The sequence below is a fragment of the Triticum urartu genome, chromosome 2 (genome assembly GCF_003073215.2).
Source record: "Triticum urartu cultivar G1812 chromosome 2, Tu2.1, whole genome shotgun sequence".
NCBI lineage: Eukaryota > Viridiplantae > Streptophyta > Magnoliopsida > Poales > Poaceae > Triticum > Triticum urartu.
Window position 1 is genome coordinate 9,302,880 of NC_053023.1, and position 11,386 is coordinate 9,314,265.

The 11,386-nt window shown below is 51.5% G+C and overlaps 1 protein-coding gene across 1 annotated transcript; it reads right to left on the minus strand.

The window, feature by feature from the left end:
* Nucleotides 1-250: 250 nt before the first annotated feature.
* LOC125535048 lies at nucleotides 251-4,094 on the minus strand. The gene is made up of 2 exons (XM_048698109.1): nucleotides 4,031-4,094; nucleotides 251-2,510 (listed from the first exon to the last, which is right to left on the minus strand). The coding sequence occupies exons 1-2, from the start codon at nucleotides 4,084-4,086 to the stop codon at nucleotides 413-415; spliced, it is 2,154 nt and encodes a 717-aa protein (XP_048554066.1). The 5' UTR covers nucleotides 4,087-4,094; the 3' UTR covers nucleotides 251-412.
* Between the last annotated feature and the right edge of the window lie 7,292 nt (nucleotides 4,095-11,386).

The following is an 11,386-nucleotide window of genomic DNA, read 5'->3' on the forward strand; positions in this document are numbered from 1 at the left end:
TTCATCGAGATCGTTGTGCGTGCGTGTCCTAGTCCCTACTCCAAGCTCTACTGTCCTTTTCTTTTCTTTTTTGTGTTTGTTCTCGGGTGCTCACTCCGGTTTTCCTAATTAACCAGGCAATGTTAGGTTTTTTGGATCCAGTTTTCCTTATAAACTAGATCATCTCTTTTCTTACTAAAATGCAAATGCAGGAACCCCTACCATCGTATGAGGTTTTTTGAAAAAAATAGATAGAATACAAAGGCACGGATCCCAACAGTTAAAATGAATGGCGAGATAGCACGCATCAGGGGTCGCCGTGTGCAAGACGTCCTAACTCCTATACAGTACATAATATATAGCCTGTGAGCTATTTGATTAAGAGGAAACCCTTTTTTTGTCCAGGGACACATTACATTCTTACAACTATTTGTTACACGGGTGCGCGCTGGGTGCCCTTCCTTTCATCGCCGTCCTCCGGTGGTTTAGGCTCGACTAGTTGGTGGAGGTGCTCGATGAGAAGCCAGAGGACGGTTGTGAACTCACCTCCACTGCTAAGCTTCTTGGCATGGGACTCCCTGCTACACCTGTTTGCCGCGTGGACCAGGAAATCCATCCACACGAAGAGGAGCACCTGCAATGAGTTGGACTCACGGTCTACGTTCTCGTCGTTACTGGCCAGTTCTTTGGCTACGTCGATTGCGTAACTGAGACGGGGGGTTTCAGGGCCGGCTTTTGGTTTCTTTTCTTGTACCATGTCGGCGAGCTTCTTTCTCCGTTGGAGACTAGAGCGGGAATTGGGCCCATCACGAAGGCGGAACATGTCGCGCCAGCTGGGGGCTGGGTGCGTTTGGCCTTCTTGGCCCCATATTTTGACTAGATTCTCACAGGTCCGCCGGTACAATCTGCTCTGGGCAAGGCCTGGTAACATGTAGGGACGTTCCACCAGGAGGAACATCATGTAGTTGGACAACACCCTCACCGACTCATACATTGCCATGGTTTCCATCCCAGTGTGCTTGTGGTCGAGGAGGTAGAGGTCGGTGGCGATGTGCCAGATAATGATGCCCTCTTGGAACTCAACGCCTAGCAGGTTGCCTGTGAGCTTTTTGTACAGCTTCCTACATTTCGACTGGATTGCATACTCACCCCATTTTTTCCTGACAATGCCTTGGGTGCTCACTTCGCCATTCCTGACTAATTTATGAATGTAGTGCCTCAATTTCTCCTTCAGGTACTCTGAAATCCTGGCGGTCTGTGAGTGATGCTCCCTGTTCCACCACTCCTCGAATCCCAGCATCATGGCAAATCTACCGGGCAGAGGACTGTTCCTTTTGCTGGGACGGCTGCACAAATGCAACATGTTATATTGCCCCACAGTACCTGACCACCTCCTTGCCGGCCTCAAGCACCCACTAACTCTCATGACCTTTATGAGCCGGTGAAGAGATACTATCCAACGGCGAAGCCGATCCCATCTCCCCCTGCAGAGAAATGCATGTTTCAGGAAATTCCATCTTGTGGCACACAGGAAGGGGAGTGTCCAACTAGACCCAAGTGCACTCAGCAGGGATCTTATCTCCAGGAGTAACGCACCACCCAGTAAGATGTAGGTGATAGCAACATCTACTCTGCTGTTACCATCTTTGCCACTGAACTGGAAGAACAACAGCGCTGCTGCAGCAGCGGCTGGTGAGGCAATACAGACACAGTAACCAAATGAGGTGTGCACCACGCCTGCCTTTGTGTACAGGATGTCGTAGAGCAGTGACAGCTCCAACTCCATCACCACATACCACTGTTCATGTGTGAGGTGGTGAAGAACTTTGATTTCAGGGTTGGCCGGGTCCCTGTCCTCTGACGATTCAACTATTGCGCGCTTGCAGAACTGAAACAGGGAATGAGCATGCCGCATGAGGAATTCTTCTTCATCGACACTACCCTTGCATCCACCTTGTGGGAGCTCATACTCAAGGTAAAGAAGGTCACATCTGGAAGGTGGTTTCTTCTTGAGGGAGCCCCGGATGATGTCCATGTTGCCGCACCTGAGCGCCCATGTCCTCTCGCCATATTTGACAACACCGACGACGAACATCAAGATGGCGGCGAGAAGGAGCATGTCTTGAGTGCCGATGTAATGCTTGTAGAGGACGTAGGAAGCTCCCAGCACCTGCAAACCGAGATTAAGTAGGTGTCGCAGCCACAACATGTTGTCTTCGAGCGAGTAGGCGGTGATGTTGTCCGGGCCGCCAAGGTGCAGCAAGAGAAACGGCGCCCAGAACGCAACCAGGCGATGCTCGCGGGGTGTGGCACCGTCGAATGAGAGGTGGCCGAGAGCATATATCGCGGTGGCGTCGGCGAGCTGGTACGCCAGCCAGAGCATGAACCTGAACGTACGCCAGGATGTGCCACGCCGCCGGATCCCCGCTAACAGGACGAGGGCAACCTGCAGAGTCAGGCTCGTCAGCACCAGGCTCTGGACCGCCCACGCATTCCAGAAGTCTATAGGCCCTCCAGCCATTGCTCTCGTCCTGCATGCTTAAAAATATAGAAATTATCTAGAAATTCCCACAATAATCAGAAAGATCCGACCTTTAATTTAACTAGTTGAATGATCACAAACGATGGTTTAGTTGCTACTATGTTATAAATTTTGCGATACAAAAATGACCTCTCCAATAAGATCAAATAGGATGTAAGTTCGTTCTCAGTATTATCATCCAAACACTGTTACAAATCATGGTGTGCAATGGTCTTTCGAACTTTAAACTAACTAAGAAAAATAGCAGGAAGTAGTACAACCACTAGGTAAGCAAATTATTTGTCGATATGGAAGAGGATAAATAAATGGTCATAGAGCCGTATTTCATCCTTTCTTGGGTTCCAATGTCAGAACACAAGTTTCAAAAGAACATATACAAACTGCAAATTAGAAGTACGACTGATTCCAAAAGTGTTGAGCAGTTTAAGATGGATTGAGCAGTTTCAAAAAAAATATTTATATAAATAACCCATGCCTTAACATTAATTGGACAATTTTTTTATCACATCATATTCGTTTATATCTTTGCGAGGATTTTATAAAACATTTACAGATAAGTAAAACTATATTTTTATCAACAATTCATATCCTAATATTGATTGTACAAATTATTTATTGTTTATTGCACACAAAAAAAGTGACCTAAGGAAGGCTCGAACCCAACACCAACCTGGTAAACCTACACGCGCTAGCCAATATATACATTCCAGCCCCTACCGCCAAGGAATATGGCGATAGGGTATTTTCAACCTCAAACGGCCGTGACGGCGCAATCAAATCCTACCGCCATAGCCCTCGGTGGTAGGCTGTGTTACCCTACCGCGAAGGACGATGGCGGTAGGAAAAGGGTCAGATGACGAAAAAAATTCAGATCGTGATCAGATCGCGCTAAAGTTTACAAAAAAGGTCAAAACAGTGCGTCAAGTGCCAAGTCAAGACCAATGCAGAGCTAGGCAACAAGGAGTACCAAAGAATCAAGAAATTAAGAACACTGAAAATAGTGAGGATTCACATGTGAACGTGCGCGCTGGATGCGTCTGTCAAGCCAACTAATCATTTGTTTAGCTTGTCAATACTAAATTAGGAAGGAAAAGACGAATTAGGTGGATAAATACAGTCTCAAGCATGTGCCTCCATTATTTCTCATGAGTTTTTTTTTATGGTTGAGACCATGCAGTGCACAGGCTGCATTCAATCAACCAACAATACTATACTCCCAGAGCATGTGATGCCCTAGGAGGTTGTTAACAGCCTGCTCAGTCCAAGCCACGGCAAGAAGGCAACGAGGGTGAATCCTGGAGCAGGAGCAACTAACAGGGAATTGAGGATTGATTCCTGTTGAGAGGCCCTGAACACGTGAAGAAAATCGGTGGGAACTAATGAATTTACTAGTGTTTTTACTACTAGTACTAAAATGTATGCTCGTTAGACAGGCCAAAATAACTGGCATAGACAATCGATATCGAAATGCACATATACAAGTGCAGTGAAATGTGACAGTGGAAAAACCTGTAACAGCAGCACCAGAGTTGCTCTACCGAAGTCCAAGCAGGAAGTAGCAGCATAGAGAGATGGCGGCACTTAGGGCAGTGCTTGGCTGGAACTTAAATACCAGAATTCGAAAGTGGAACAGTATGTACCCTTTTTTTCTTTATTACATAAAAAAGAAGAAGCAAGCAATGCGCATAGAAGAAAACAACTACTTTTGAGCCTCCAACCATACTTAATTAAAAGTAATGTCACAGTGGCTTAATTAATTAAGACATGCACCAGCCACTCATTATTGCTACCTACTTCCTCCGTTTCAAAATAGATGACTCAACTTTATACTAACTTTAGTACAAAGTTAGTACGAAATTGAGTCATCTATTTTGGAATGGAGGGAGTACTCAGTAGCGAAGATAGGTCCAACAGCACTTGGTTAAGAAGTATAGCAAGAGCACACCTTGGTTTGCATCGGAGTATATGTCTCATGGGAAATATAATCTCATCTGTATAAACCATTCCGATTTCCCTCCAAAGAGAAACAACTGTAGTGTATTATTTTGACGTGAACAGCAGGAGCTCTGCTTTTGCATTAAAGAAGAATAGAGGTTTTACACGGTTCGGACAAATCCGGACCAAGAGTCCGGTCTTTCGTCAGAGAGTATTGGCAGGAGAGAGAGAAAGAAAAAGAATAAGAGAAGACGCCATGGGTTTTTATGTGTCCCCAGCGCCCGCCTCTTTGTTGGCCTCGTAGAAAATCTTGACATCTTCTCTTATCAGTCCAGCAAGTGCAGTCAGCGTCATCTCCTTCTGCTCAAATACCCTACAGTTTCTTTCTTTCCACAGGTTCCACACTATGTAAGCAGCAAGTGTGATTGCATCTCTGTTTTTGTCCTTGGTTCCATCGCATGTGCATAGCCGAGACCACCACTCTCCAATGGATGTTGCCGAGGAGGCCAGCATGCCCATCCTGTCATCAGCTTGTTGGAACTGGAGCCAAACCTCTTTCGCAAAGCAGCAGGCCAGGGCGATGTGTTCGGCCGTCTCCTTTTCTTGATCACAAAAGCAACATAGGTCATTGTGCGGCAATCCCCTCGCTTGCAGACGATCCGCCGTCCAATTTCTGTTTTGCAGCAACAACCATAAGTAGAATTTAACTTTTCCTTCCATCTTGCCCCTCCACACTTGGGCCAGCCCAGGCTTGTTGATCCTTGCAACAAAGTGGGCATCATAAGCAGAGACGGCAGAGTATTTTCGATTAGCGGTCAGGTTCTAGAGGATCTTGTCTTTGCTGTCCGTGAGCTGGATCAACTGAAGTTCCTCCCAGAGTCGAACGAATTGATTGAGCTGCCCATCTGTTGTCATTCTCTGTAACCCAAGCATCCATCTTCCATTGTTGAGCGCCTCTCTAACCGACATCTTCTTGAATCTGGCCAGTTGGTATAGCTCAGGATACATAAGACATGGGGCCTCCCTGTTTAACCATCGGTCCCTCCAGAACGCCGCAATGTTGCCGTTTCCAAGCCGAATCGACGTGCAGCTCGTAAACAGCTGCTTATCCATCTCATCGCAAGGCGTCGTCGATCCCTTCCATGGCCTATCCTCATCTTCCCATCGAAACCATTCCCACCTTAGACGGAGAGCACGGATGAAGCAGTCAATGTTTTTGACCCCTAGTCCACCACATCTTATCGGGGAGCAAACTTGCTTCCAGTTGACAAGGCTTTTCCCTCCAATGTTTGCATCTGCAGCCTCCCAAAGAAAGTTTCTTCTCAACTTATCCACCTTCTTAATAAACCACTTATCCGGGGCAAAGGCTATCAAGAAGTAAGCTGTCGTTGCCGTGACCACCGAATTGATGTACACTAATCTTCCTTTCCTATTAAGCATTCTGCCTTTTCTCAAAGAAATTTTTCCGGCCATTTTATCAATCAGCGGTTGAATCTCAACTCTCTTTGGTTTTCGAATCCCAAGGGGCAATCCCAAGTATTGGCAGGGAAGAGAGCCTTGCACAATCCCAGCATCAATCAACAACTGTTGCAAAGCCCTGTCCTGGAAAGCAACAGGGTACGCCACTGATTTTGCCATGTTTGTTTTGAGTCCAGAGGCATTCCCAAACATTTCCAGAATGGCATGGACAGCAGTAATCTCTTCTCGCGCCGGGTTGATGAAGAGCGCAGCATCATCGGCATAGAAACTCGCCCGGAATCTGGCAACTCGCGTTCGCAAAGGCTTCAAAATATTTTTCTCGGTGGCCATATCAAGCAGTCTCTGCAGCGGTTCCATAGCAATGATAAACAACAGGGGGGGCAGTGGGTCTCCCTGCCTCAAGCCACGCATGTGGGTAAAAGGTGAGCCGGGCGTTCCATTCAACAGAATTCTGGAGGAGGAGGATGCCAAGATCAGAGCAATCATGTCCCTCCATCTTTGCCCAAATCCCATGGCCTCCATGACTTCAAATAGATATCCCCATGACACGGAATCGAAAGCCTTGGCAATATCGAGCTTTAGGAAGACCAGAGGGGATTTCGCCAAGTGAGCCGCTTTGATCACATTCTTGACGTATAGAAAATTGTCTTGGATGGACCGTCCTTGAATGAAGGCACTCTGATTATGCGTGATCAGGTTGTGGATTTCTGGAGCCAGCCGGGAAGCGAGCATCTTGCTGACCAGCTTCGGAACGCTGTGCATTAGGCTTATTGGCCTAAAATCTCCTGGATCCTGCGCGTCGGCACGCTTAGGAATCAAAACAACATTCGCAGTATTAAGCAGATCCCAATTCCTTCCGCGCAGATTGTGAACACAGTTAACAGCGGCCAGGAGATCCGTTTTTATGATCGTCCAACATCACTTGAAGAAAGCCTCAGTGAATCCATCAGCCCCCGGTGCTTTCTCACCATGCATTTCTTTGATCGCCGCTAAAAGCTCAGTCTCCGTGAACGCCCCGTCCAGGTGCTCTAGTTGTCCTCGCGGCATCCCCAACTCCTCCCAATTCAGTGTTGCAGATCGCACAGAAGGCGTACCCATCAGATTTTTGAACCGATCTCTGAGGATGTCAGCCTTCCCAACATGATCGGAAACCGGCCCATCTCTTCCCAGTAGGACCGGAATGTGATTCTTCCACTGGCGGCCGCTCGCTCTTAGGTGGAAAAATCGGGTACTTGCGTCCCCCTCTTTTATCTCAGTAATTCTGGATTTTTGCCGCCACCTTGCCCTGTCAACCGCCGCAATACCCAACAGCTTAGCTTTGAGCAGACCTCTCAGGTGTCTCTCCTCATCGGAAAGAGCACTCTCCTCTTGCGCCAGATCAAGTTGGAAGATGACCTCGTTAGCTAACCCGGACATGAATACGACCCATCTCCTCTTGTGCTTGTTCCAAATTCTGAGAGCCTTTGCTGTCCTTGACATTTTGGTGTGCAGTACCCTGATTGGGTCTCTGGACTTGACCTCTTTTGTCCATGCCTGGGCCACAATGTCCTCAAAGTCTGGGCAATTTAGCCAATGGTTCTCAAAACGGAATATGAGGGGTTGCATCCATTCGTTTGAGCACAAGCGGGCAATGGTCGGATATATTTGTTGATGCAGGAGACAGTTGATAGTGGGGAAACGCCGCTTCCCACTCGCCAGACACCATGACCCGGTCGATCTTGGTGAGGGTTACATTCTCGCGCTCGCTGGACCAAGTAAATCTTCTCCCAAACAGCGGAAACTCAATCAATTCCAAGTCATCAATGGTTGCTCTAAACCTGCCCATCATCCGCCTGTTGAAGTTGTTGTTGCTTTTGTCACTTGCTTGGGTGATCATACTGAAGTCTCCCATCATCATCCATTGCGGCAGCATATGATGCTTGATACTCTTCAGCTCGTCAATGAATCGAACCTTGTCCGCCTCCAATTGTGGCCCATAAACGCCCGTAATCGACCAGCAAACTCCATCAACCCTTCTCCTAATTGTCCCAGAGATCGAGAATTCACCGGCCGCTAGGGGCTCTGCCACAATCTCGTAGTCGTCGGAGCAAGCAATGAGAATACCCCCCCCCTCGAGCCAACAGCCGGTAGTGAGATGAAGTTATCGGCGAAGCGCGGCCCCAGTGTGTCCACCACAATGCTTCGAGCCATGTCACTGATCTTCGTCTCTTGAAGACAAACAACACTGCACTTAAGCTCAGCAGCAAAAATCTGAATCGCCCTCCTCTTCGTTGGGTTGTTTAAGCCCCTCACATTCCAATTCAAGAAAGAACAATCCATAAAACAAACTGGGCCAACTCGGTTACAGAACAAGCAATCCAACGCACAGAGTACAATCGATGACTAGTCATCCCAAAGGAAACAGATCTTTGACTCCAACACCCCTCCCAACACCTAACAGCCAAGCACATTAGCAGCTCTAACATAGGGAACTAACCAGGGCACGCGATGAGCAGAACACTGACAGACAACATTCAGGTACAGACAACCGGCCCTGACTTGCACGCCCCTTTCTGGCCGCTAGAAGCGTCGAGCAGGGCTTCAACCGCGGCGATAAATTTCCCAGGCAGTGGTTTCTTGTACATCTCCCTGTACCTCTGGAGCTCAGCCTTCGACGCTGTCGCCTGCGGCGCGTCCCCCGCCCAGATGTCACTCTTCTTCAGCAGCACCATCTGGACCTTGTCCATAGTAGACCACCCCGCGGTTGGTTTAGCCGCCAGCCGGCCGCTACTTCTCTTGGAGGGCTTCACTACCGGCCGCCCTTCCAGCTCGCAAGCGGCCGCTGGAGTTGCCAGCAGGGCCGCCGCCAGGGGGGATGGGGGAGCAGCTTATGAGGAACGAGAGAAGTGGATCTGCCGGTCCGTCCCCTGGCTCGCCCCGCACCACATCCTGGGTCGCATCAGGTTGACCGCCCAAGGCCAAGGCCCCGGGCTGTGGTGGGCCTCGCTCCTCCCCACGCCCACGGTCTATCGCCCCCTCGAAAAGGGCCAGGCCCTCTCCATCCGGGCTCGTGCGCGGCGAGTGCGGCCCAAATATCTCCACCTCTGCAGTCGCCGCAATCCCATCTTGCCGAGCGGGTGCCGGCACATGCGTGGGGGCCCCCACGCGCTCCGCCCTCTGGTCCATCGGTGGCAGATCGGCAATGCCAATGGGCACACTTGCATGCAAATGGCTATGCACGTCGCCCGCTTCCCCGATGCTCGTCCTCCCTCCTTCCTCTTCTTGCCCTGTCTCTCCATTATGTTGCTGCCCCAGCTCATGCAGCCGGCTCGGCGCAGCTGCGCACAGGGAGGTCAGACTTTCACGGGCAGGGCTATCCTCGTCTGCCACCATCTCCTCCTGTTACCCGCTCCCTTCTCTTCCTGGTCTGCGTTTTCCGCATCGCCATGCCGCTGATCAAAGAGCATGGGGGCGTCAACAGACCTGAAGAATGGGTCCACCCCTGGCAAGCCCACGTCCACCGCAGCCGTATCAATGAGCGGCGGGTCACCTCCCGCTGGACGGCCGGAATGCCTCCGACCACCGCCGTCATGGCCAGCCCCCCGACTTCTTCCCTCCTGGTGCTGTCGATCTGCCCCAGCATGCCTCAAGCCCGCGCTAGCTTGAAGAAAGCCTTCCCTAGAGTCGTATGTCCTCCTTCGCCCGCCACCACCATCGCCGCCCGCGTCAGGGAACCTCAAGCGAGAGCGAGCCGGTTGCCGCGGGGGTGGCGGCAGGAAATCTCCATCCTCGTAGCTAAGGAACCATCGGTATCCCCATCTGCCCGGCCACTCCGGCACCGTCCCGTCGTCCAACGGCAGCCCGCTGATCCCGCTGTCGATACTCATCCCGCTGTCCGGGCTAGAGGCCGGCGGACAGGAGAAGTCCACCATGTGATCGAGGTGGATGAGAACAGGGTGGCCTAGCATGCCAACCTTTCCCCACCTTGGCGCTGCTTCTTCCATGATATTGAGCTCCGGGTAGTGCGCGCCGGGTGACCCCGCCTCCCGTGGCTCCTCCAGCTGCAGGATCCCCCTTGTCTCCAGCTTCTCCACTGAGTCCATCCACACCCAGAGGCGCAGGCATCCGGTCTCCTCTTCACTCCGCACCTCGTCATCAATCCCGTCGATGAGCATAGAGGGATCAAACAGCGGCGTCACGGAGTCCACGTCCCACGCATGCTCCGGCACACCCTCCAGACAGAATCACACCTTGTAAAGCAGCTTTGCCGGGGAGGCACGCCGGAATCGCGACCACGGCGCCACCATGAATGTGACACGCCCGAGCACCAGCGATCCCCGGCCGCCAACCACCTTGTCCCGGACTGCCGCATCATCAAAGACAAGCAAGAGCTCTCCCAAGGCCCTCAGCGAGACCTTGACCGCCGCCTCGCTGATGCGGAACCGCGGAGCGAGCGCCCTCTTGACGTCGACGAGCTCAAACGGGAGTGGAGAGCCGACCACCACAGCGACCACGGCGCACCTTGAAAGCCTCCTCTCCGCCTCCGCCAGGGCCGCCGTCCGGCGCGCAGTACCGACGACCAGGCCACGCCTAGCCTCAGGGTCAGCCGCCGGTGCCTCCATCGCAGCTTGGACCGCAGATCTCGGTGGAGGGGGGGGGCGGTGGCGGCGGTGGCAGAACAACCCTCGGCTCCGCTCCTTCCTCGCCTCCACGCACTGGATTCCGCGCACCACACCACTTCGCTCTGTGCCCGACCTCACCACAGATCAAGCACCTCGCCCGATTTCTACACTCTGCGATTCTGTGGTCCGGCTCAAGACACTTGAAACACTTCCCCCAAGCTTTTTTCAGCAGGAGCGCCTTGAGGTGGGTCTGCTTTGTCTTGCGGCGCGGAGGAGGGCGCTGATAATAAGGCGGCCGCCTACCCCTCCCCACCATCTTCCATCCATCCCCATCAATGCGGCCATCAATGGGCGAGGCGGAGGCCGCAGCAGCAGGCACGCGGGTTGGGGCTACAATGATGGAGCGCAGCCTTTCACCCGCCGTGCTACAATGATTGCACAGCCGGGCATGCCGGCAATGAATGCGAAGCCGGCCCCCCTGGTGCGAGCAGGGCCTCCAAGTAGGAGGCAGAAGCAGGCGGGGCATCGAGGGGAGCGGGCACCGGAGCCATCCGAGGGCTGCGCCGCCGAGGAGGCGACACCGCGGGGGAGGAAGGGGGAGGGGGCCAAGAGTCTAGTTAGCGCTACCGTAGTGTATTATAGTATCTCCAGAATCTCATACCTCTAGTTTCAGAGTTTTCACCACCAAATACTCAGAATTCACACCAGCAAAAACCAATAAAAATTAGGAATCTGCCATCAGAAATTAATTCTCAATGAAGAACCTTGCCCTTCTCCAGTTTTTTTTTTCTCAATCCAGTTCCTGTTGGCCATTTCTGCTTCCAACAGAAGGGCCCAACCAACACTAAGT